This window comes from Triticum urartu, chromosome 4 (genome assembly GCF_003073215.2).
Source record: "Triticum urartu cultivar G1812 chromosome 4, Tu2.1, whole genome shotgun sequence".
NCBI classification, from domain to species: domain Eukaryota; kingdom Viridiplantae; phylum Streptophyta; class Magnoliopsida; order Poales; family Poaceae; genus Triticum; species Triticum urartu.
Genome location: NC_053025.1, coordinates 90,123,666 through 90,151,282, shown reverse-complemented (window position 1 = coordinate 90,151,282; position 27,617 = coordinate 90,123,666). Strand labels below are relative to the sequence as shown.

Below are 27,617 nucleotides of genomic sequence, written 5' to 3'. Positions count from 1 at the left end.
GGCTGTATTATATACAACTCTTCCTTAAGGAAACCATTATGGAATGCCATTTTGACGTCCATTTGCCATATCTCATAATCGTAGAATGCGGCAATTGCTAACATGATTCGGACGGACTTTAGCTTCGCTACCGGTGAGAAAGTCTCATCGTAGTCAATTCCTTGAACTTGTCGATAACCCTTAGCGACAAGTCGAGCTTTATAGATGGTCACATTACCATCCGCGTCTGTCTTCTTCTTGAAGATCCATTTATTTTCTATGGCTCGCCGTTCAACGGGCAAGTCAGTCAAAGTCCATACTTCGTTTTCATACATGGATCCTATCTCGGATTTCATGGCTTCTAGCCATTTGTCGGAATCCGGGCCTGCCATCGCTTCTTCATAGTTCGAAGGTTCACTGTTGTCTAACAACATGATTTCCAAGACAGGGTTGCCGTACCACTCTGGTGCGGAACGTGTCCTTGTGGACCTTTGAATTTCAGTAGGAGCTTGATCAGAAGTATCTTGATCATTATCATTAACTTCCTCTCTAGTCGGTGCAGACGCCTCAGGAACATTTTCTTGAGTTGCGCCATTTTCCGGTTCAAGAGGTAATACTTCATCAAGTTCTATTTTCCTCCCACTTACTTCTTTCGAGAGAAACTCTTTCTCCAGAAAGGATCCATTCTTGGCAACAAAGATCTTGCCTTCGGATCTGAGGTAGAAGGTATACCCATAAGTTTCTTTAGGGTATCCTATGAAGACGCATTTTTCCGACTTGGGTTCGAGCTTTTCAGGTTGAAGTTTCTTGACATAAGCATCGCATCCCCAAACTTTTAGAAACGACAGCTTAGGTTTCTTCCCAAACCATAATTCATACGGTGTCGTCTCAACGGATTTCGACGGAGCCCTATTTAAAGTGAATGCGGCAGTCTCTAAAGCATAGCCCCAAAAAGATAGCGGTAAATCGGCAAGAGACATCATAGATCGCACCATATCTAATAGAGTGCGATTACGACGTTCGGACACACCGTTACGCTGAGGTGTTCCAGGCGGTGTGAGTTGTGAAACTATTCCACATTTTCTTAAGTGTGTGCCAAAATCGTGACTCAAGTATTCTCCTCCACGATCTGATCGTAGAAACTTGATTTTCCTGTCACGTTGATTCTCAACCTCACTCTGAAATTCTTTGAACTTTTCAAAGGTTTCAGATTTGTGTTTCATTAAGTAGACATACCCATATCTACTCAAGTCATCAGTGAGGGTGAGAACATAACGATAGCCACGGCGAGCCTCAACACTCATTGGACCGCACACATCAGTATGTATGATTTCCAATAAGTTGGTTGCTCGCTCCATTGTTCCTGAGAACGGAGTCTTGGTCATTTTTCCCATGAGGCATGGTTCGCACGTGTCAAATGATTCATAATCAAGAGACTCTAAAAGTCCATCTGCATGGAGCTTCTTCATGCGTTTGACACCTATGTGACCAAGGCGGCAGTGCCACAAGTATGTGGGACTATCATTATCAACCTTACATCTTTTGGTACTCACACTATGAACATGTGTAGTAATACGCTCGAGATTCATTAAGAATAAACCATTGACTATCGGAGCATGACCATAAAACATATCTCTCATATAAATAGAACAACCATTATTCTCGGATTTAAATGAATAGCCATTTCGTATTAAACGAGATCCTGATACAATGTTCATGCTCAGACATGGCACTAAATAACAATTATTGAGGTTTATAACTAATCCCGTAGGTAAATGTAGAGGTAGCGTGCCGACGGCGATCACATCGACCTTGGAACCATTCCCGACGCGCATCGTCACCTCGTCCCTTTCCAGTTTCCGTTTATTCCGTAGCTCCTGTGGTGAGTTACAAATATGAGCAACGGCACCGGTATCAAATACCCAGGAGTTACTACGAGTACTGGTAAGGTACACATCAATTACATGTATATCACATATACCTTTTGTTTTGCCGGCCTTCTTGTCCGCTAAGTATTTGGGGCAGTTCCGCTTCCAGTGACCCTTCCCTTTGCAATAAAAGCACTCTGTCTCAGGCTTGGGTCCATTCTTTGACTTCTTCTTCCCAGCAGCTTGCTTGCCGGGCGCGGCAACTTCCTTGCCGTCCTTCTCAAAGTTCTTTTTACCCTTGCCCTTCTTGAACTTAGTGGTTTTATTGACCATCAACACTTGATGTTCCTTCTTGACTTCTACCTCTGCTGATTTCAGCATTGCAAATACTTCAGGAATGGTCTTTTCCATCCCCTGCATATTGAAGTTCATCACAAAGCTCTTGTAGCTTGGTGGAAGCGACTGGAGGATTCTGTCAATGACCGCATCATCCGGGAGATTAACTCCCAGCTGAGTCAAGCAGTTATGTAACCCAGACATAGTGAGTATGTGCTCACTGACAGAACTATTTTCCTCCATCTTACAGCTGAAGAATTTGTCGGAGACTTCATATCTCTCGACCCTGGCATGAGCTTGGAAAACCATTTTCAGCTCTTCGAACATCTCATATGCTCCATGTCTCTCAAAATTCTTTTGGAGTCCCGGCTCTAGGCTGTAAAGCATGCCGCACTGAACGAGGGAGTAGTCATCAGTACGTGTCTACCAAGCGTTCATAGCGTCTTGGTTCTGTGGGACGGGTGGATCACCTAGCGGTGCTTGCAGGACATAATCTTTCTTGGCAGCTATGAGGATGATCCTCAGGTTCCGGACCCAGTCCGTATAGTTGCTGCCATCGTCTTTCAGCTTGGTTTTCTCTAGGAACGCGTTGAAATTGAATACAACGTTGGCCATTTGATCTACAGGACATATTGTAAAGATTTTAGACTAAGTTCATGATAATTAAGTTCATCTAATCAAATTATTAATGAACTCCCACTCAGATTAGACATCCCTCTAGTCATCTAAGTGTTACACGATCCAAGTCGACTAAGCCGTGTCCGATTAACACGTGAGACGGACTAGTCATCGTCGGTGAACATCTCCATGTTGATCGTATCTTCCATACGACTCGTGTTCGACCTTTCGGTCTCTGTGTTCCGAGGCCATGTCTTCACATGCTAGGCTCGTCAAGTTAACCCTAAGTGTTTTTGCATGTGTAAAACTTCTTACACCCGTTGTATGTGAACGAAAGGATCTATCACACCCGATTAACACGTGGTGCTTCGAAGCGACGAACTGTAGCAACGGTGCACAGTTAGGGGAGAACACTTCTTGAAATTGTTGTAAGGGATCATCTTATTCACTACCGTCGTTCTAAGTAAACAAGATGCAAAACATGATAAACATCACATGCAATCAAATAATAATAGTGACATGATATGGCCAATGTCACATAGCTCCTTTGATCTCCATCTTGGGGCTCCATGATCATCCTTGTCACCGTCATACACATCGACATGTAAGTTGTGATTCCTTGTATAATAGCATGAACATCTCATACATCACATATTGATCATTCATCATTCATCACAACTTTGGCCATATCATATCACAAAGCACTTGCTGCAAAAACAAGTTAGACGTCCTCTAATTGTTGTTGCAGGTTTTACGTGGCTGAAGTAGGGTTCTAACAAGAACGTCTTCTTACCTACGTTAAAGCCACAACGTGATTTGTCAACTTCTATTTACCCTTCATAAGGACCCTGTTCATCGAATCCGCTCTAACTAAAGTAGGAGAGACAGACACCCGCCAGCCACCTTATGCAACTTGTGCATGTTTGTCGGTGGAACCTGTCTCACGTAAGAGTACGTGTAAGGTCGGTCCGGGCCGCTTCATCCCACAATTCCGTTGAAGCAAGATAAGACTAGTAGCGGCAAGAAAATTGACAACATCAACGCCCACAACCAATTGTGTTCTACTCGTGCAAGAGAACTACGCATAGACCTAGCTCATGATGCCACTGTTGGGGAACGTTGCAGAAAACAAAAATTTTCCTACGGTTTCACCAAGATCCATCTAGGAGTTCATCTAGCAACAAGTGATTAAATGCATCTACGTACCTTGTAGATCGCGAGCGGAAGCGTCCAAAGAACGGGGATGATGTAGTCGAACACGACGTGATTCAAATCACCGATGATCTTAGCACCGAACGGACGGTGCCTCCGCGTTCAACACACGTACGGAACGGATGACGTCTCCTCCTTTCTTGATCCAGCAAGGGGGGAAGAGAGGTTGATGAAGATCCAGCAGCACGACGGCGTGGTGGTGGATGCAGGGCGTCACAGTAGCAGGGCTTCGCCTATACTACGAGAAAGAGACGTAACGGGGAGAGAGGAAGCACCAAAGGCTGAGGTATAAAATCCCTCCTCTCCCCCACTATATATAGGAGGGCCAAAGGGGGGGTGGTGCGCAGCCTAGGAGATCCAATCTCCTAGGTGCGGCGGCCAGGGGAGGGTTTCCCTCCCCCCCAAGGCACCTCGGGGTGCCTTCCACCACTTGGACTCCTCCGTGGTGGAAATCCTAGGCGCATGGGCCTAGTAGGGCTGGTGCCCTTGGCCCATATAGGCCAAGGCGCACCCCCTACAGCCGATGTGGCCCCCCGGGACAGGTGGCCCCACCCGGTGGGCCCCCGGGACCCCTCCGGTGGTCCCGGTACAATACCGATAACCCCGAAACTTGTCCCGATGGCCGAAACAGCACTTCCTGTATATAATTCTTTATCTCCGGACCATTCCGGAACTCCTCGTGACGTCCGGGATCTCATCCGGGACTCCAAACAACATTCGGATTACTGCATATACATATCTTCATAACCCTAGCGTCACCGAACCTTAAGTGTGTAGACCCTACGGGTTCGGGAGACAAGCAGACATGACCGAGACGACTCTCCGGTCAATAACCAACAGTGGGGTCTGGATACCCATGATGGCTCCCACATGCTCCACGATGATCTCATCGGATGAACCACGATGTCGAGGATTTAATCAACCCCGTATACAATTCCCTCTGTCAATCGGTATGTTACTTGCCCGAGACTCGATCGTCGGTATCCCAATACCTTATTCAATCTCGTTACCGGCAAGTCACTTTACTCGTACCGTAATGCATGATCCCGTGATCAACCACTTGGTCACCTTGAGCTCATAATGATGATGCATTACCGAGTGGGCCCAGTGATACCTCTCCGTTATATGGAGTGACAAATCCCAGTCTCGATCCGTGTCAACCCAACAGACACTTTCGGAGATACCTGTAATGCACCTTTATAGTCACCCAGTTACGTTGTGACGTTTGATACACCCAAAGCACTCCTACGGTATCCGGGAGTTACACGATCTCATGGTCAAAGGAAAAGATACTTGACATTTGAAAAGCTCTAGCAAACGGAACTACACGATCTTGTGCTATGCTTAGGATTAGGTCTTGTCCATCACATCATTCTCCTAATGATGTGATCCCCTTATCAATGACATCCAATGTCCATAGCCAGGAAACCATGACTATCTGTTGATCAACGAGCTAGTCAACTAGAGGCTTACTAGGGACATATTATGGTCTATGTATTCACACTTGTATTACGATTTCCGGATAATACAGTTATAGCATGAATAAAGACAATTATCATGAACAAAGAAATATAATAATAATGCTTTTATTATTGCCTCTAGGGCATATTTCCAACACATCCAGGCTTGTTACGAACTTCCAAAAAACCTTCTTTGCGGTGGCTTGGATGTTGACGATATCATGCAAACCCTCCCGGTTGTGAGATTGACCTTTCCAATGCGCCACGGGCTACCCCTATCGGTCAAGCGGCTAATGCGGATCCAATTCCAGCATCTCGAGGACCAATTCGTTGGCAAGTTGCCCCCACCCCCTAAGGAAAACACTACACAACGGCGGGCCACACTGCCAAGGTCAAGTTGGCCCTCATCACCATCACAATCTACCACACCACACCGCTCGTCATAACGGTGGAGATGTTACAAGCCATTAACAAGATCTGTAGGGCATTCTTTTGGGCTGGCTCCAACAAGGTCTCCGGGGCCAAGTGCAAAGTTATTTGGATGGCGGTGTGCCGCCCTGTCAACTTTGAAAACCATGGGATCTTGCACCTTGACAAGTTGCTCGCCGCTCCACCTGGGATGGTCATGGCTTTAACGGGAAGCGCCGGCAAAAACGTGGGTTGGCACCAGAACCCATGCGATGGGGAGGATATGGATGTGTTTCATGGGCTTACTAAGCTCGCCGTTGGAGATGGAAACAAGGCGAGCTTCTCAGAATTGGCTTGGCTGGAGGACTAAGGCCAAAGCACAGTGTATCTCTTATTATTGACATATCCAAAAGCCAAATGATGTGTGAGGAAAGCTATCCAGAACGGAGCCTGGGTGGACCAGATCAGTTTGTCAAATGGACCCACGGTGGTGCACATCCAGTAATTCACTTTGCTTTGGACACTTCTGTCCCATCTTCATGACAGCTGACACCATTACTTGGAAGTTAACTGCCTTGGGTCGCTATTCCATGGCCTTGGCATATAGGTAGCACCTCATTGGTGCCACGACAAGGAGCTTCAAGACCACAATCTGGAAGAATTGGGCGCCGCCCAAGTGTAAGTTTTTTTGTCTGGCCAAATTGCGGCAATTGCCCACTTCGTAACCAAGTATTGGAGTCGGCGCCACACCTCCTCTTCAAGTTCAGATTCTCCATTAAGGTGGGGGTGCATGGTTACAAGGACGTTTGGCATGGCTTCCCAGGCGTCAAATCTTGGTGGTACGGCACTGTGCATGATGGCCTCGCTCGCCAAAAGGCTATGGCTTCGGTCAACATGCTTGTGGCTTGAGAGATTTGGAATGAACACAATGCGAGGATCTTCAACAATAAGGGTCAAAAATCCGATGCGAGGCGAAGAATTGGGGTTTGACGGGAGTAACTCATTTGTGTAATATTATGCCGGGGAGTAGGCTTTTGTGCAACCGGTCCTTCGGGCTGTCAAGCTTGTTCTAAACTCTCTTAATTAACAAATGCAGCTAGTCTCACAATGCAATGAAATGATGAACATTACAGATAATTCTTGCAATTTTTTAAGCAGGGCGTAATCCTCTTCATCCTTCACGCTGGAGTAAGTAGCAAACCAGGTTTATTTATGTAAAATTAAATTACATCCAGAAATCCGATGATAGTCCCATATTTTACACCTGTTTAACACACTCGCGCACTGGCGCTTCACAGTGCAGAAGTGCACCACATCACCAGTCCTGCACATCACCCTCATGAACATGAACAATCCTGCTATGCTGTACTGGAGAAGGGAGGGAACTCAACTCAGCTAACGCTTCTCCCTTGGGAACCCCAGGAGCGCAAGGATCAGCGCAAAGAAGCTGCCCTTGATGAGGCCCCTCAAGATCCTCTGTTTCTCTGCCGTGTAGGGTGGGTACCTTGCGTTCGCCTCGCCACCGAACCCGCGGATCAGCACTGCCTTTCTGTGGGTGAAGCAGTCGAAGCTGAACTTGCCATGGTACGACCCCGTGCCGCTGTCGCCCACGCCACCGAACGGCAAATGTGGGTTCGTCAGCTGTAAAATGTGATGTGTTCAGGAGGAAGCATGTTTTTGGTACAGAAGATTGATTCACAGAGTTCATGAGCAGTTACGTGTAGGGCGACGTCGTTGACGAGCATGCCTCCTGCCGAGACGTTTGAGACGAAATCTTGTTGCAGTTTCTTGTCCTTGGTGAAGAGGTAGGCCGCCAGTGGCTTCGCCCCGGCGTTGATGTGTGTGATGCTTTCTTCAATCTTGTCGACCTGACAACCATAGTTAAAAGGAATCCAAACAGAGTTAGGTTTAATTCTGAATACTGTCATGCAGACTTCATGCACTGTAGGAAAATCAAGGCAGGAGTACCAACCGTTATAATTGGAAGCATGGGGCCAAATATTTCCCCTGTCATAAGTTCTGTATCAAGAGGAACATCTACCAACACCGTAGGAGCTATTTTTCTGCGACATAAGAAACAAAAGTTAGCGCTCAATCAAACACCTTCCAAAACCCAACTGTGAGTTTGTGACTGAAAGTTCACGCTATAAAGAGTTCTCACAGTTGCTCCTGATCTGTCTGACCACCGAGCTGAATCTTGGTGGCAACTTCCTTGTCCTCTATCAACTTCGCTAATCGTTCGAAATGGCTAATACTCACAATACGAGACAGGTCCGCCGATTGCAACGGATCCTCCCCATAGAACCTTTCCAAGACTCTTTTCAAAGAGTCGACCTGTAGAAAGTTTATTTCGTAGATAAGTAAATGTATAGAACTTCAGTTGGCAGAAGCAATTATCTGGCTGGTAGTTATAATAGTAGTGTAGATACCAGTTCTGTAACGAATGCTTTTGTCGTTATGATGTAATCGGGAGCAATGCATGCCTGGCCATTGTTACAGCCCCATTTACCAACAGCAATCCTCTTAGCAGCAACCTTGAAGGAAAATCTCTGTTAAGAAAACCAAAAGACTACTTTTTTTTGTAAGAGTTGACAATATTTTTAGATATCGCTTACATGCAGATCGACGTTAGAGTCAACAATAACAGGGCATTTTCCACCGAGCTCCAGAGCAACAGGGGTTAGATGCTTCGCAGCTGCTGCCAACACTACGCGGGCTACATTACCATTTCCTGCAGTTCAAATGAACACGCGCACTATTAGGAACATAACATTAATTGAAGAAGCAGAAACTATTTGACAGGTAAGAACTTAACCTGTGTAGAAGATCTTATCCCATTTTTGTTGTAAGAGTGCACCTGTTTCAGTGACACCTCCCTCCACAACTTTTATACACGAGCTATCGACGTACTCTGGTAGCAGCTTCGCGAACAATGACGATGTTGCTGGCGCAAGTTCTGATGGCTTCAGCACAACAGCATTCCCAGCAGCAATTGCTCCAATGACAGGCTCGATGGATAGCACTACAACGAAGGTGAGATTATTAGTCATCTTAATATCGAGCGATCATCCAGGAATCTAACAAGGAAAAAATACTCAATACAGAAGGGGGAAACTAATCTACAATTTTTCTAACCAAATTCAACTGGTCGAAAGCACCAGTCCCAAGATATTAAGTGTTTAGATGGTAAAATAATAACTAAAATTTTGTTTTTGGTCGCCAAAGATGTAATGGTGCCATAATTAAGACTGTCGAAACCTGCCGTTGTAATGCGCATGTGTTGAAAATAAAAATCAGGACTTGTGGCATAAGATTGCGTTAGAGCATAACTGCAGAAATCGATGTTTGTTTGACGAAAACGAAAGGTACCAACTACGAAACAGATTGGCATGTAGCCAATCCTTGCGCGCGGGACACGGGAGCATATCAAACTCATGCCATAATCCTCCAGCACCATCAGGCAACAGATTTAATCAATGGTTAACTAGTGTATCCTCGTAGCCTCTCCCACACAAATTGCATGGATTAAATCCCTACTCAACTGTCTCGCTACATAGCACAGTACGTACTATGTTCAATGCCATTGACTTACAGAAAGGATAGTTCCAGGCTGATATGACGAGAACGACACCCAGGGGCTCCGGCACGATTTGAGCAGTGGATGGGAATGTAGTTATGGCAGAAGGTACCTGGAATATATATAAAAAGTAGTAAAGGTCACACATCCCATATCAGCAAAATCAATGGATTTTTATTTACAAAAAGGTGTAATCAGTAGTATGTGGAGAATGGATTTCCCTACCTTGTCGGGCTTCATCCAATTCTTGAGCCCCTTGAGGGCAAACATACACGCCCCTTTCGCCAGCGATATCTGAGTCATGAACAGACAGATGTCAACAACATGTGGTCATCAGTTACTAGATCGGCAAAAAAGTGTTGTGAAGCAATCAGGCTTCTCTGTTCATTTATTTCTGTTGCTTTACAGATTGCAATCACCAAATTTGACTAGTGTGGCATTTCCTAGTCCTAGCTTGATAGTAACAGCAATGCTTCAGTAACTACAGACTGTGACTGGCCAGCTTAGGAACCCCTGCCTCGGACAAATATGATATTTCAACGGAAGCCTTTTTTCGCAAAAAGAGGAAAAAGATAGCATGCAGTACAAACTGATGCAAGTTGCATCTGCTGCCCAAACTGAAAATTTGCAGACTTCGTCTGACCCCGGAGCAAACAAAGCGAGGGTTTTCTTGGAAGGGACGCCGCCGGCAATGGAGGAGTAATCATTTATTTATTTATTTGGCACGCAACCCTTTCCGAGAGTTGCGAGGAAAGGGACTAACACGCCTAACTTTCCCAAAGGCACCGCTGGCCGACAACCCCGCCACGGTTTCGATTAACCGAGTAGCATGATTGAGCCAATTCGGCCGAGGAGCAGGAAAGATGGTCCAAAGACAAAACGAATCTTGTGAGTTGTGAGGAGTATCTGTACAAGACGAACAATTAATGGGAAGAACTTTACTGATCCGTTGAAGATCAGATACGGAGAAAGTCAAGGCGAAGGAACTCGGGGCGACTGATCCAGCGCCGGCAAAGCTCTCATCAAATTTACTTCCATGGATTTATAAAACCGGATGCAATCACGCACGGGCACGGGGAGGAAGAGAAAATCATGCAAACAGAGCTGGAATTCCAGTCCAGTTCTTGCCAACCCAAGAATCATCCTATCCTGCTGGAGTCAACTTGAAGATTCGGCACGGAGATGGAGCTGCGACATACCTCGTGGAGGTAGGCCTCCATGCGCGGCTTGGCGAGGTCGGCGTGGAGCGCGTCGCTGATGTCGTCCTCCTTCTCCTCGATCATCCTGACGAGCGCCCTGAGCTGCGCCGTCCGCCACTCGGCCGGCCGCGTCCGCCCCTCCCTGAAGCTGCCCCGCAGCTCCTCCATCACCGCCGCCGCCGACGCCGCCATGACAACAACCCGCTCCTCCTCGTTCCCTGGCTAGCTAAGCCCAAGCTGAAGCAGCAGGCGGCAATGGAGATAAGGCAAGGAACAGGGGAGGGAGGGAGAGATGGGGGTGGGAGAGAAGTGTGCACCCGACCCAGGGACGGAGATGGAGACGGGGATGGAGTTGGACCCTTCCCTATCCCTATATATACGCCCTGATTGGTTTCTTGCGTTGGTTTGAAAAACAGGATCGCCAGATTATTAGAATTGGAAGATAATAAAAGGGAGATACAACCATCAAACTGTTGATATCTTCTCCACCGGCCGGCGGGCCGATGAGATCTGTTTAGACTTTTTTCTCCATCTATACCACTATGTCTAGATATCTAATCTGTTGGTTGGAATCTTGCGGGTGACGCAGACAGGATCGCAGGAAGCCGCCGGAGGCATCGAGGCGCGGGCGACATGCTGCGAGTTTTGTTGGCTCGTATCGTATCTCGTACCCCATCTCCTTCTTTCTTTGACTACGTGCACCCAACACGAGTCGATCCACGCGGCTGAACGAGTGAATGGTGCGATATGGCGTGCAGTTTGTCTCCCATTCTTTTTTTTTTTAACATCAATACCGACACAAGCGTTCTCCCATTCTGGCAAGGCTTAATCCAACATAAAAGGATTCTAAATAAAAAATCACACATAAATGAAAACAATTAATCACTCGATCGGTTGTTGCTTACGGATCAGACTAACTTAAGCAGCCATCTTGCTCTTAAAGAAACATTTGCTTACCGCAGTAGCCATTGTTTACGTATTCCAAGATACACCCAGGGCCATGAGTTGACATACTATTATCATCTTATTTGTCTTACATTTGTCTAAATAGGAATGTATCTAAACATGTTTTAGTGTTAGATACATTTATATCTAGATAAATCTAAGACGAGTAATTTGAAAAGGAGAATGTCGTTGCACGCATGTAGAAGGACATAGAGGGTCCTTTTGCCGACTCGTGGAGAGGCGCAGAGTGTGGATTAGTATGGGAAAGAGTAAAGCACATTACGATCTACCCAAATTCAGGCCACATGGCTGCATAATATCCTATTCCTGCCTTGTGTTTGTTGATATGTTGGATAGTGAACTATAATTCCTTCCCGGAACGGGGAGGTGTTGTGTGTCTTGCTCCTACTTGCAATTTACCAAGTGTACAATCCTTCTCTGAGGTAAATGCAGACGGGGTTGAAAGATCACCCCCCCCCCCCCCCCCCCCCCCCCCCCCCCACCATAGTCCAGGCCCTCCTTTTATAGATCAAGGGCTTACCACAGTAGATCCGTTGAGGTAGCCATTGGCAATAAAGACTCGATGAAGTGTCATCTTCTAGTCTCAAGGAACGAACGCCTGTCTTGTCACTGTCGCTAAACTGTGTCACTTGGCCTGGGTGCGACATGTACCCTTACAGAAATACACCATGCCGTGAATATTGGGGGTGACTCAGGCCCCCTACGTCTTGTCACTCCACTGGCACGCCTGCATCCCCACCACGTGTTGTAAAAGGCATGCGCATGTAGAACTAGTACGACACGCGTGGGATGCGATGGCTTGATGTTCCGGCTTTTCAAGTGCAGGCTAGGTGGAGCGGTTGTTGCCTAATGTGGTCATTCCCGGAAGTTGGCTACCCTGGCTTGTTGTTGGGTGTCTTGGGCTTGCTTTCTCTGACACTTAGTCACTGGTTGCAGAGAATTTTGACAGATCTTGATGAAGATCTGCATACCGCCATGAAGCTTGGGCTCCTTCTTAGAGTTTTAGTCGATAATCTTGATAAAGATATGCATGCCATCACTAGGTTATGGTAGCAGGTTTGTTGCTGGGGCGCCCTTTCAGCCGTTGGTCTTGGCTAAGAGGCTACTGTGGCTGTGCGCAGTTGGGCCCATGAACCCAAGTGTCACGGTACCGACAGAGGGAGTACAAAACTACAATAACTTGTCCAAAGATCCGCAAAACATTAACATGTCTATGGTGGTTACTGAAACTGAGTGGAATTTTGCAAACTACACACATGAACTCAAAAAAATGTGTTTGTATGTTTTCAAGAATCATAAAAAGTCATGAAAAAAGTAGAAGATGGAAATGTGTGAATTTGTACATGCCGCACACTCAACTGAATCTATCTTATTGTTAATGTGGCTTTCTACCTAGTCCCTTTCTTTGACTTTTGACATCAACAGTGACCTTACCATCAATGTCTTTTACTACTCCCTCTAATTATTATAATTTTTTGTGGGGTAAAATGATTGTAATATTTAAGAGATTATGGCATTACAATTCTTTTAAATAGGTTCTAATAGTTCATCGGGGCAAGATCCTATGCAAACTTACATAGTATCCGAGGGGTGAGAATAACTGTGCTACGGGAGCACTTCGCATTAGGTGCTCCCATATGACCTTGGCCGTCGATCTGAGATTGAATGGGCAGCATCACAGGAGGTGGACCAAAGTGTCATTTTAGGAATGTTGGGGGGGGGGGGGGGGGGGTTCTGCAAACCATTCGTGCTGGATTTGTCTTTTTTTGTTTCTCAATGTGTATTTCGAATTTTGATTTGAAATTTTTAGGAGTAGCAAATTCATTTGATGCCAACATACACAATTCTTTTGGGATTTTTTGAAACATTTAAATGCGCATTTTGAAAATTGGGACCACCTAATGTGAGGTGTGTTGGGGAACGTAGTAATTTCAAAAAAATTCCTACGCACACACATAGAATCATGGTGATGCATAGCAACGAGAGGGGAGAGTGTGTCTACGTACCCTCGTAGATCGAAAGCGGAAGCATTAGCACGACGCGGTTGATGTAGTCGAACGTCCTCATGATCCGACCGATCCAAGTACCGAACGCACGGCACCTCCGAGTTCAGCACACGTTCAGCTCGATGACGTCCCACAAACTCCGATCCAGCAGAGCTTCACGGGAGAGTTTCGTCAGCACGACGACGTGATGACGGTGATGATGTTTCTACCGACGCAGGGCTTCTCCTAAGCACCGCTACGATATGATCGAGGTGGATTATGGTGGAGGGGGGCACCGCACACGGCTAAGGGATCAACAATGATCAACTTGTGTGTTCTAGGATGTCCCCCTGCCCCCGTATATAAAGGAGCAAGGGGGGAGGCCAGCCGGCCCTGTAGGGCGCGCCAGGAGGAGGAGTCCTTCTCCTAGTAGGAGTAGGACTCCCTTTCCTACTCCTACTAGGAGGAGGAAAGGAAGCGGGAAGGGGAGAAGGAAGGAGAGTGAGGAAAAGGAGGAAAGGGGGGCCGGCCCCCAAGTCCAATTCGGTTTGGGCTAGGGGGGCCGCGCGCCCTACCTCCTCTCTTCCACCACTTGACCCATTGAGGCCCAATACTTCTTCCCGTATTCTCATAACTCCCCGGTACTCCGAAAAATACCTGAATCATTCGGAACCTTTTCGATGTCCGAATATAGTCGTCCAATATATCGATTTTTACGTCTCGACCATTTCGAGACTCCTCGTCATATCCCCGATCTCATCCGGAACTCCGAACTACCTTCGGTACATCAAATAACATAAACTCATAATACCAATCGTCACCGAACGTTAAGCGTGCGGACCCTACGGGTTCGAGAACTATGTAGACATGACCGAGACTCATTTCCGGTCAATAAACAATAGCGGAACCTGGATGCTCATATTGGCTCCTACATATTCTACGAAGATCTTTATCAGTCAAACCGCATAACAACATACATTGTTCCATTTGTCATCGGTATGTTACTTGCCCGAGATTCGATCGTTGGTATCTCAATACCTAGTTCAATCTCGTTACCAGCAAGTCTCTTTACTCGTTTCGTAATGCATCATCCCACAACTAACTCATTAGTCACATTGCTTGCAAGGCTTATAGTGATGTGCATTACCGAGAGGGCCCAGAGATACCTCTCCGACAATCGGAGTGACAAATCCTAATCTCAATCTATGCCAACTCAACAAGTACCATCGGAGACACCTGTAGAGCACCTTTATAATCACCCAGTTACGTTGTGACATTTGGTAGCACACAAAGTGTTCCTCCGGTATTTGGGGGTTGCATAATCTCATAGTCAGAGGAACATGTATAAGTCATGAAGAAAGTAGTAGCAACAAACTAAACGATCATCGTGCTAAGCTAACAGAATGGGTCAAGTCAATCACATCATTCTCTAATGATGTGATCCTGTTAATCAAATGACAACTCATGTATATGGCTAGGAAACTTAACCATCTTTGATTCAACGAGCTAGTCAAGTAGAGGCATACTAGTGATACTTTGTTTGTCTATGTATTCACACACGTTTGGGTGTTAATCACATAGTGATGTGAACTAGATTATTGACTCTAGTAACCCATTTGGGTATTAGTCGGATGGAGATGTGAGCTAATCACATAAAAATGTGAACTAGATTATTGACTCTAGTGCAAGTGGGAGACTGAAGGTAATATGCCATAGAGGCAATAATAAAGTTATTATTTATTTCCTTATATCATGATAAATGTTTATTATTCATGCTAGAATTGTATTAACCGGAAACATAATACATGTGTGAATGCATAGACAAACAGAGTGTCACTAGTATGTCTCTACTTGACTAGCTCGTTGATCGAAGATGGTTATGTTTCCTAACCATAGACATGAGTTGTCATTTGATTAACGGGATCACATCATTAGGAGAATGATGTGATTGACTTGACCCATTCCTTTAGCTTAGCACTTGATTGTTTAGTTTGTTGCTATTGCTTTCTTCATGACTTATACATGTTCCTATGACTATGAGATTATGCAACTCCCGTTTACCGGAGGAACACTTTGTGTGCTACCAAATGTCACAACATAACTGGGTGATTATAAAGGTGCTCTACAGGTGTCTTCGAAGGTACTTGTTGGGTTGGCGTATTTCGAGATTAGGATTTGTCACTCCGATTGTCGGAGAGGTATCTCTGGTCCCACTCGGTAATGCACATCACTTAAGCCTTGCAAGCATTGCAACTAATGAGTTAGTTGCGGGATGATGTATTACGGAACAAGTAAAGAGACTTGCCGGTAACGAGATTGAACTAGGTATTGAGATACCGACGATCGAATCTCGGGAAAGTAACATACCGATGACAAAGGGAACAATGTATGTTGTTATGCGGTTTGACCGATAAAGATCTTCGTAGAATATGTGGGAGCCAATATGAGCATCCAGGTTCCGCTATTGGTTATTGACCGGAGACGTTTCTCGGTCATGTCTACATAGTTCTCGAACCCGTAGGGTCCACACGCTTAACGTTTCGATGATAGTTATATTATGAGTTTATATGTTTTGATGTACCAAAGATTGGTCGCAGTCCCGGATGTGATCACGGACATGCCGAGGAGTCTCGAAATGGTCGAGACATGAAGATTGATATATTGGAAGCATATGTTTGGATATCGGAAGTGTTCTGGGTGAAATCGGAATTTTACCGGAGTACCGAGGGGTTACCGGAACCCCCCGGGGGATAATGGGCCATAGTGGGCCTTAGTGGAGAAGAGGAGAGGCGGCCAGGGCAAGGGCCGCGCGCCCCTCCCCCTAGTCTGAATAGGACAAGGAGAGGGGCGGCGCCTCCCCCCCTTCCTTCTTCTCCTCCACCTCTTTCCCCATCTTCTCCTAATCCAACAAGGAAAAGGGAGGGAGTCCTACTCCCGGTAGGAGTAGGACTCCTCCTGGTGCGCCCCTCCTGGCCGGCCGCACCTCCCCGCTTGCTCCTTTATATACGGGGGCAGCAGGGCACCCTAGAGACAACAATTGATCGTTTGATCTTTTAGCGGTGTGCGGTGCCCCCCTCCACCATAGTTCACCTCGATAATACTGTAGCGGTGCTTAGGCGAAGCCCTGCATCGGTAGAACATCATCTTCGTCACCATGCCGTCGTGCTGACGAAACTCTCCCTCAAGACTTGGCTGGATCGGAGTTCGAGGGACGTCATCGGGCTGAACGTGTGCTGAACTCGGAGGTGCCGTACGTTCGGTACTTGATCGGTCGGATCGTGAAGACGTACGACTACATCAACCGCGTTGTGCTAACGCTTCCGCTTTCGGTCTACGAGGGTACGTGGACAACACTCTCCCCTCTCGTTTCTATGCATCACCATGATCTTGCATGTGCGTAGGAATTTTTTTGAAATTACTACGTTCCCCAACACGCATGTGTTCCCACCCGGCTCCGGCTGCCCGCATTCATGCCACTATAGAGGGTGCCGCTCCACATTGAAGACGACTCAGGGTGGACGCGACCTCTCATTGCCTCCGCCATTAAAGCGGCGCGCCAGCCGAGGACGCCGCTTGTGACGCGTCTCAGGTGTCCACGTCTATTCAATGCCAGAGACGAATGACCGGACGGGCGGGGCGGATATCTGCCACGCCCATCCAATTACCATGTTCGTCCATATGCCGCCATTAAGCAGGCTCACCGGCCGAGAAGCCCACTCCGGCGCCGCGCATTAACGCACCCGGACACCTCCTCGCCGGAATCTGCTATTTAAAGGCGGCCACACCTGGCTAACTCCACACCACAACATAGGACACTCCCCATCCTGGAGCAGCACCAGCTGGCAGAGAGCCAGAGCTACGGTGAGCGCGCGAGCGAGGAGGCCGTGCCGAACCCCAACTTCGTCGTGGAGTAGCTTGCCATCTACGATGTTGTCCACTGTTAGGACCGAGAGTATATCGACCGGAGGGGGTGGATGGGAGATTCAAAATTTCTTTCGAAAGTTTTGAACTGATCCCAAACACAGCATCGAAAATAAGGTTCGGTAGATAAGAACTCACTCAAGCATACTATCGAGGGACAAAATCTTCGAGGTAAGATGCAATAATGGTTCAAGCATAATATACGATGTGCTTGATGATAATGATGGTAATGCAATATGCCAATAGGTATACTATCATGACAGAGAGCTAGAACTGAACTGCGATGAATAACTGTGATAAACAACTACGAGGAGGTAAACAATCACAACACAGATGATGATGAGAACTAAGATAGTATAACAGAATGAATATGGTGCAACACTGAGAGCGTCGAACAATAACTGATGGAGATAGTATAACAGTTTATGCTTCCAATCAAATGTATGGAGCATTAGAGCATCTCCAATAGCCGTGCTATATAAGCGCCGCGCTGAAAAAATAGTGCCTTTTGTGCGCGCGCTACCGCTCCGGGCGCTCCAGCGGAGGCGCAAAAACCGCGCGCGCGGCATATCTAATTCAGCGTGCTGGTCGAAACGCCATCGCACATCGTTTATTTACTACGCCCACTCCCACGCGCTAGACACTCGAGCGCTCGCTCGCAACTAGCGCCGCCGCCGCCCGTGCCACCCTATTTCTTCCGGCGACTGATCCGGCGCTTCCTCGGCCTATCCCCGCACCGCCGCGGCTTCCTCTGTCTGCCTCTAGTCACCACCGCCCCTCGCGCGCGGCAGTCCTCCGACGAACAGCGCCCGGCCGCCCACTGCCTCTCGGCGCCCGCAAGGTGTTCGACAAAACGCCCGCAAGGTATGTATTGCTTCAACTTCACATTTTTTTACATGAATTTGGTGCATGTTGTTTGTAGTTTTTATAGCCTAGTTTAAATTGAACATTGTAGATTAGTTCGTCATATGATTCTTCCGAAAAAGAATTTGATATGGAAGAGGAGGAGGATCTTGCAATGATCCTAGCTATGCACATCAATAAAAAACCGAAGCACGATGGTTCAGTTATGGGTCGGTAGAAAATTTGGAGGGATAGGATCGATACCCACAATAGATTGATGAGACACTATTTTGTGGAGAATCCCACATACCCCGAGTCGTACTTTCGTCGCCGGTTTAGGATGAGCACCGAGTTGTTCAGGCGCATTGCAGAGAAACTAGCGAGCCATGACCGGGTTTTTCAGCAAAGGAGGAATGCCGCCAGAGAGCTCGGGCATAGCACCTTTCAAAAGGTGACAGCCGCTTTGCATATGTTGGCATACGGTATCCCCGCTGATCTAGTTGATGATCACTTGGCTATGGGTGAGAGTCAAGCCACTATGTGTGTCAAGCGCTTCGCAGTCGGAATTGTGCAAGTGTTTGGTCAGGAGTATTTGAGATCTCCCAACGATGAAGACGCCGAAAGGCTATTGGAGATGATCAAAGCTCGCGGCTTCCCAGGTATGCTTGACTCAATAGATTGCATGCATTGGAGTTGGAAGAATTGTCCTAAGGCATGGCATGGGCAATTCCACGGCCAAAAAAGGGTTCCATTATAATCCTTGAAGCGGTGGCCGATCAAGAGATTTGGATTTGGCATGCTTTTTTTGGAATGCCTGGATCTTTGAATGACATCAACGTTGTCAACCGATCACCATTGATGAATAAGATTGCAAATGGTGAACTGTCACCGGTGCAGTTTGTAGCAAATGGTCGTACATACAACTATGGCTACTACCTTGCGGATGGCATGTACCCAAAGTGGCAAACATTTGTGAAGCCGTTGAAAAAAATGGAAGGTAAGAAAAATATTGGTTTCCACAATGCTCAGGCGGCGGCTAGAAAAGATCTAGAGAGAGCTTTTGAGATTTTTCAAGCCCAATTTGCTATTATGAGAGGACCGGCCAGTTTTGGGATCAAAAGATGCTTTGGTACATCATGCACGCTTGTGTGATCATGCATAATATGATCATCGAGAATGAGCGTGGCCAAGATGTAGACTACTCTCACTATGAGCTCTTGGGACATCCTGTGCGAGTGTGGCGGAGGGCTGATAGGGTGGCCCGTTTTGTTGCCTCCTATCATGCCATTCGACGCCCCGAAACGCATGATAATCTTTAAAAGGATCTCACTGAGTGGTGGACTTGGAATGGCCGACAAAGAGCATGATTTGTGCGTTTGATATTGTATTGTTGAACTATTTGTTGTATTGAAAAATAAAGTATTTATCTGAGTTGTAATAATGAAATTGAACTATTTATTGTTGATTTATTTTGTTTGTGTTTGATCTTCTTGTTTGTGTTTGAAGCGCATATGTTGTTTGTGCAAGAGTGCGCGCTGCATTTTAGCGCACCTGCTGGAGCTACGCGCGCGCTAAAACTTACAACAGTCGTTGGAGCTAGCGCTCCCCGCAGCGCTAAAACAGACGATCAGCACGCTGGAAACACATTTTTAACGCGCCACACGTTGATCGGCTGTTGGAGATACTATTATAAAATTACAATTTGATAGTTTGAGGTGACTCGGGTCCAAACCATTTCTTCCCGGTTCGCCATTTCAATGATTATAAATCCCACTTTAACTCTCAAAGTTCACAACTGACAATGAGTAACGTAACCCATTTGAAAAAACTTAGCGACGTAGGGTGGTGTCTTAACAAATCTCCCTCCAAAGTGCCGTGGAATTCACGATTTGTCTATTTTTGTATGAATATTGATAGAGAAACAATTATGCGCGGTGTCCCGATTGAACTTTCGACCGGTTCGCACGCACGCTGGCAAATGCGCATACGTAGAACCAGCCGAACCGTTTGGGCCGGTGCGCGGGCGCCTAGCGTCACCCATGTTGATAACTGGGTTTTCGTCGTCAGGTGAGAAGAATCCATGGAGTATCCATCGCAGCAGCATCCCCCAGCCGGTCATTGTCTGGAAGCAGCCCCCGTGACGGAGGGCGCGCATCACATGCATCGCGCGCGCGTGCGCCTACGTATGCATGCCTATCGCCAGAGCGGCAGGGAGGGATGGGCCGATCGATCTCCTTCTTCGTTTGGTGATCCGTCTGATTCCCCTTTCTCGACCGATGGATCTGTCAGCACAGGCACAGCAGCGCGCTCCGAGTGCGCATGGGCCCCCGCTCCCTCGATCATGGATGGCCCACCGCGCCTGAGACGCTTTATCTGTTATTATTATTATTTTCTATAATTTTTTGAGCCAAAGACCGACGCTCGCACGGCAACACGAATGTGCAGACCAAGTATAGTATACAAAAAAATACCAAAAATACGCGAGACATGCGGCCTTGGCGGGTACACGCAAACAGAAATCACGGGGTTTATGTTCGCCGTGCCGTTGAAAGCAACAAGTTTCTGCCGTCTGTTGCGTGCAACAGTGCGTGCACTCGCCGGATTAGTTAACAAACCGAGCTGGATTTCCTTCTCGCCTCGATCGCGATTTATCAGAGAGAGAGAGAGGATGAGGACGCGTCACGTGTACACGGCAACTTAAAATTTGGTTGGAGCTGGCATGCCAGTTTCACCTGCATGGCACCATCCGGCGTTCATGTGTCGGCCGGCTTCTAGAACCAGAGCCAGACGGAGTAAATGAAGCCCCTGTGAGTGGAGTCCCAGGTGAATGAAGCTCCGGCCGTTGGCCCGTTCTCTCCAGGCCGGCGGGACAGCAGACCCGCTGCGGACGCATCGCAGTGATAAATGAAGCCCCTGTGCCGTACGCCTCGCGCTCTCTCTCTCTTGGGCCGGCTCGGATGCGTGGGTCCTGCTGCTGGACCAGTGGTAGTGCTCCGTGAGTGTGATCGGGCCTGCTTCTCGTCCGGCAGGTCGGCTGGGCAGCGGTTGCGCGCGCATGTGGGCGTCGCCTCCGCCATGAGATTCGCATCGTACGTGCCGTGCACTGGCGTGGGCGAGGTGCCAGAGCAGTGGGTCCAGGGTTTGGTAGGTGTTTGCTTTTTTTTTTCTTAGGGGATGACAGGTTTTTTTTTAGCAGAAGAGGTGTTTGCTCAGTGTGGGACTGGACTGACTTGCACTTGCCCAACCATGCGCCTGCATGACCGCGCTCAGGCCTAAAACACCACAGATTTGTGCTTCTTGTGCAAGCACGGATTCTTTTGCAACATTCCTTCTTGCGGGCCAGTGGGTTGTGCCGCGGCAGAGCCATTGGTGTATCTGTGGCGGCAACGAGTTAGTGGAATGTAATTTTTATTATTTCTAATGTTCGTTGTACTATCATGATTGAAAATAAATAGATTGAAAGTTTTTTCATAAAAAAAACGAGTTAGTGGGATGAGAGTGACTTGCCGTCGCTAGCCACTTGGGATTTTATAGCAAAGGATTAGGTTTTTTTTACTGTAGTCCAATCCGTCTCGCCATGCTTGGGAGGCAAGCCTCAGCGAGCGCGCGAGAATGGAGGCGCTGATGCAGAATCGGCCCCTCCCGGAGCTGACATGTGGCAATTGTTGACAAGTGTGTGAACGCTATCACACGTCGTGCGCGTACTATCACATATAGTTTGTTCAGTCCAATCGTGTTCGAAGTGATAAATCATTGTACATATTTTGTTTAATATAACAGTGTGCAGGACATCGCAAACACGCCACTTAAACCAGACATGCCCATAGCACACTATTGATTTATGCAAATCAGAGCACATTATCGCACATTGTTCACCTTAGCATAACATTACAAAACAGTAAAATTGAGCTAGCTACGAGCCTCCACAGCGCTTCGACGTTGCTGCCCGTCCGGTGCATCCATCGTACGTTCTATGGGCGTCTTCATTTGCCTTTTGGGCCACTGCTCTGCAGAACTAGCTAGGCCGACTGGTTTATCTGTCTAGGGTCTCGCATACGGCCCCTGCACTCAGTGGCAGACCTACCATTGGGGCGAGCAGGGGCGGCCGCCCCGGCTCTCCTGGTGCGGAGCAGGGTACCCCAGTTCAGCCCCTTTCTGTTTTAGTCGAAGGGGAGCAGCGCCATTGATGATGAGACCTGTTTCTATCGAACTGTTATGTTCCTGAGGAAGAAGAAAGAAAAGATAGGCATAGACGGCTAGACTTGATGGGCTTTAATTAGTTGTGGAAGGCTTGTTTTTCATTTTCCAGGAACCGACACACCACGTACACCATGCGGACGAGCCTGTAGTCTGCCTGGTGAATTGTTTGATTCAGTAGTATTCAATTTCCCCTAAAAAGCACTGTTTGATTGGAGAAAAATTCCCACACTGCCTCCCAAATTCTAATCCCTAGCTCACGTTCACTACCATGTTAGTAGGCAATGAGATTTAGATACATATTTTTTTTCCTTTTTACATGTTGTAGGTTTTGCTTGAAGTTTTGGGTCAATGTTACAGCCAATAAGTGTTCAGGCAACGAGAGACCATGTTAGTAGTTTATAAGATGTTTTTCTATATAATTCTCCATGTTCTTAGTAGTTAAATCATATCCATATTGAAACCGAATCTTTCAAGGCCATTTTTTGTGTTGAAAACACTTGTATTTGTGCATTAATTTTTTTTGTCCTAACATGTTCGCCCCGGCTAACTTGAATTTCTGGGTCCGCCACTGCCTGCACTGGTTTGAGTGGCCCGTTTAAACGTCTATTCTCACCCCCTCCCCCCAGCACCCACGAAGCCATGTCCTTTCCTCTCTTCTCTTCTCATCCACCATCGTCGTCGTCGTTCGCCTCACGTCTGCCATCCCCGTGACCGGGGAGCACCGAAGATGAAGTAAGGCAGCGAGCGACAAATGTGACTGGGCGAGGAGATGTGGCTGTCCGTAAGGGCATGCCATAGAGCTCACCATGATCAGTGGGGGTGGAGGATGCGATGTGACGCTATTCTGGTGGGTACCCCGTGGTCCTATTTCGTTGCACAATTTCGCAGCCAGTGCGGGAGGGCAGTGACGCTAAGCATTGGTGTGACGGAGTGGTTTCTCATCAAGTATGACTAGAGCTTACGTAGATTGACTCGTGCCGAGTCCGTGTTGATCCACCCCATCATTTTCATCTCAGGAGGACGCGAGCTCGTCCGAGTGGTGGGGCATCAGGACAGATCAATTTGTGAGAACATCTTTAGGTTTTCTGAACTTGGTTTAGGAATTTATTAATAATTTTCACTTCGATTGATAAACAACTACTCCCTTCGTAAACTAATATAAGAACATTTAGATCACTAAAGTAGTGATCTAAACGCTTTTATATTAGTTTACAGAGGAAGTAGTTACATGACAGATTGACAGACCAATTGGCAAACGATAAGCAGAGACTCCATCGACTTCTCAGTGATGCCGGGACAGGAGGAAGGGAATAACATGGGTAACTCGAATGGGAAAAGTCTATGGTGCCACTGTCCTACTGCTCATGTCTTAGTTTGCAGATCGACACACCAGTACCCACACCGCTTCCTGTGTCTGGTCATACTTTCTGCAGAATGAATTTTCTTAAGAAGATTGGTACTTAGAACATGTACCAAATGCAAGGAACACTTAGAAAGTGGGTTACAAGAGCTGAAGCTCATTGCAAAGAATTTCTAGGCACTATTTTCCTCTACTTCTCCATCAATCTACATGAAACAAGCCCACCCCTAATAAGTGTATACCTCAATCATTGCTAGAAGTTATGGAGGAGGTTGGAAAATAGGATGTTGTTTTTGATGGCCATAGGAATTATAGAAACATCAGTAGAAAATGTATGTGTGAATAAACCAATCTTGGGGTCTTTGATCAAATAGGAAATGCGGGGCAAAGACCATTCGCCCCTTACCATGTTATCTTTCACTACTTTGATTAAATCATGTCACTGTTCAGGCAAATTAATCATAACACAATGATTCAACTTGGAGGTGGTGTTAGTTAACAATTAGGTGTGTTCGCTTAGGTAAGTAAGGTTAAATCTTGCCTTGTGCACTTTTCCAAAACTCTTGAATGGAAGTGAGGATTGGATTTTGCGCTTCATGCCAACCCAATGGACCATTTACTGTCAATATTGAGCAAGTAGCCTGAAACAACGACAGTAAAATATATGTTCTCTTTCTATGCTATGTGATACTGGTTTTTATGTGAAAGCGCTAGAATCTCACTATTCTATAATTGTCATGGTATATAGACGTACATGGAGCATCGATATTTTGTCCACAAACCCCATTGAACATTGAACTTGTGCAATCTGCCACCTAAACCTTTGAATGCACCCAGGAATTCGAACAAGTATTTAGTTTTAGACCATTTAAATTTCATTGTCACTTGTTCTTCTCTTAAGACGAACGGGCGCAGCAACACGCGCCTTCATGTTCTAGTGTGTGATGAATCAACAATTAGTCATTGATGGTGAGAGGGGCCGCTTAATAATATTTATCTGCATTAGTGGATTAGTATCATACATGTGATACTAGTCTATGATATCATATCTCAACGCACGGTATCATATATTGACATCATACAACCAGTATCACACTGTTCACCTTAGCATAGCATGTGTGATGAATCAACAATCGGCCATTGGTGGTGGGAGGGGCCGCTTAATAATATCTATCTACATTAGTGGACTAGTATTATACACCTGATACTAGTCTATAATATCATATCTCAACGCACAGTATCATACATTGACATCAGATAGTATTGTATGACATTACTTCCCCAGCACACAATATCATACTACTATTTCATTCATTCATCTATAGAATACTGATATAAAATTGTGGCTATCGTCTACTTATTATTAAATTTTCATGTTTGACACATTACAATATTGTATTATAACATGATACTAGAATCTTCTCTTATATTCTTAATTGCGGTGCTAATATTTTAGTTAGTCAGCATCACGTACTCTCATGATACTTGCAAATTTCTGAGCACAAAAAAGGTCTCCGCTTGCAACTTTTTGGATAGTCGTTTGATTTCGAATCAGGCTGCAGCTGGCCCAAAATTAGCACTATCACACTAGTAGAAAATAGGGCTTTGGTCCAAACTCAATCTACATATTAGTCTCGGTTGCATTACAAACCGGGACTAATGTGAGCATTAGTCTCGGTTCGAGCGGCTAGGGCGCCGGGCAGGCATTAGTCCCGGTTCAAATGGGACCTTTAGTCCCGGTTTGAGCCACGAACCGGGACTAAAGGGGTTTTGAAATTTGTTTTTTGTTTTCCATTTGTTTTTTGTGTTTAGTTTCTGTTTTAAATTACTTATATCTCTTAGGATATTTGATGTTTTTGAGTGATTCTTTTTGCATTAGATTTAAAATTTTGTCTAGTTTCTGTTTGTGTCATTAGTTTTCAAATTTTGAAAATAGTTTTTAATTTAATTCTTTTTGCTCCTAGTCACATCTTAGATTGTTGTCATAGTAAGATTTATTTGGATATTTTTAGAATAATTTATATTACGATTTTAATTAAAACAGTGTTGTTTTGCTTATATAGTTGTTTTAGTCCTCTAATTGTTGTTTTTATTATTTTAGTTAGTTCTTTCTGTAGATTTTAACATGTTGTAGTATGCTTCTGTTAGACAACAGTAGATAAATTTTTATAATTAATTAATATTAATTTTGCTAAAGTTTTGTATTAATAGTTGTTTAGCCTTTAATAATAGTTGATAGAATTAGTTTGCTATATTAAAAGTAATTCTTTTTGCCACTTTAATAGAACGTGACTCTAGCTTGGTTAACCTTAGTTGTGACTCTGGCTGGGACAGTGCTAGCAGATGTAGTCAACGGTAGGATAGGATGGACACCATGTTGTAGTATGCTTCTGTAGGACACCATCAAACTCTGCCCCCCCCAAAAGAAAATGATAAACACTTCAAAAAAATAAAATCCTTCGAGATGTAGTTATGTTACTACATCTACTAGTCAGGCAAATTAAAAAGCATAAATTTCGACATGTTTTGCAAAAAAGTGTTATGAAAAAGTAAAACGGTATAACTTTTGCATACGATGTCGAAAAAATGTATAATATATCAAAATGTTCAACACAAAAATCCGGTTCCGATTTCGACAGCCGTAGGCCGTTTTGCAATTTTTTTTAGAATTCTCAAATTCTGAAAGGAAAAAAGTTATTCTCAAATTTAAGTTTTTTTGAATTTTTGGTCAAACTGTGGTCGAACTATGGTCAAACTACTTATTCAAGAAATATTAATGTTACTAATTAATTATTGTTTTTTAGAATAATAGTTTCAAACTCAAACAGTGCTTCATGCTCAAGTTCAACTCCTAAGGGTTAATATGATTGACAACTTACTATTGTCAGGAAAACAACAAGTGCTGACTTGGAAACTGGGGAGGATAGAACTCGGAATTTAAGCGTTTTTAGGCTGGTGTAGTGAGAGGATGGGTGACCAGCCGGAAAGTTAGACGATTTGAAATGAGTGGTACATACTTGAGCAGTGATGAGGGGTGATTATAGATTAAATTATCAAATAATTTAGAAATTTGAAAATCGGAAAAAATATCCCAACCGGGACAAAGGTGGACCTTTAGAAACCAGCCATGTGGAGCTCCTTTAGTCCTGGTTCGTAAGCAAACCGGGATAAAGGTTTAGAACCGGGACTAAAGGCCCGTTTTCTACTAGTGTCAGTGAGTTCTTCTAAAAAGAACACTATCAGTGAGTTTTCTGGTTCTTCTCCATCAGTGAGTTGGAATGGTAGCATTTCAACATCCTCCGGTAGAATATCTTTAAGGGACAAGACCACAGGCTTGGCAAACTTGGCAAATAATTCCTTGTTGATATGTTTGTAGTGGAGGATTAATTAGGCCAAGCGCGTCTATTTCTTGCTTACCGCGAGTATTACCGAGTCATCGCTCGTTAACACTATAATAGGCCCGGCCCAATAAAGCTACGTAGTCTACCTGCGCGGCAAGCATGTCATAGTAAGGGAGCTAAATACGAGAATTCTCAATGTACCAGGGAATGACAGAATTCAAAATTTCATAGTTTTCCAACTAAACTTTCAAATCAGGATCTCTTTAAATCACAAAAATGGTTACAACTAGATATTCATTACACCACTTACATGTGGAACAAATTAAATAGTTTAATGTTCATAT

General features: G+C 45.6%; 1 protein-coding gene across 1 annotated transcript; it reads right to left on the bottom strand.

Annotated features, from left to right (window-relative positions):
• Window positions 1-7,070: 7,070 nt before the first annotated feature.
• Window positions 7,071-11,139, bottom strand: LOC125550837 (aldehyde dehydrogenase family 3 member H1-like). Its single transcript, XM_048713943.1, has 10 exons — window positions 10,658-11,139; window positions 9,684-9,752; window positions 9,474-9,570; window positions 8,697-8,903; window positions 8,497-8,612; window positions 8,311-8,415; window positions 8,043-8,215; window positions 7,854-7,944; window positions 7,600-7,749; window positions 7,071-7,522 (listed from the first exon to the last, which is right to left on the bottom strand). Exons 1-10 carry the CDS (start codon window positions 10,847-10,849, stop codon window positions 7,277-7,279), a joined length of 1,446 nt encoding a protein of 481 aa, XP_048569900.1. The 5' UTR covers window positions 10,850-11,139; the 3' UTR covers window positions 7,071-7,276.
• Between the last annotated feature and the right edge of the window lie 16,478 nt (window positions 11,140-27,617).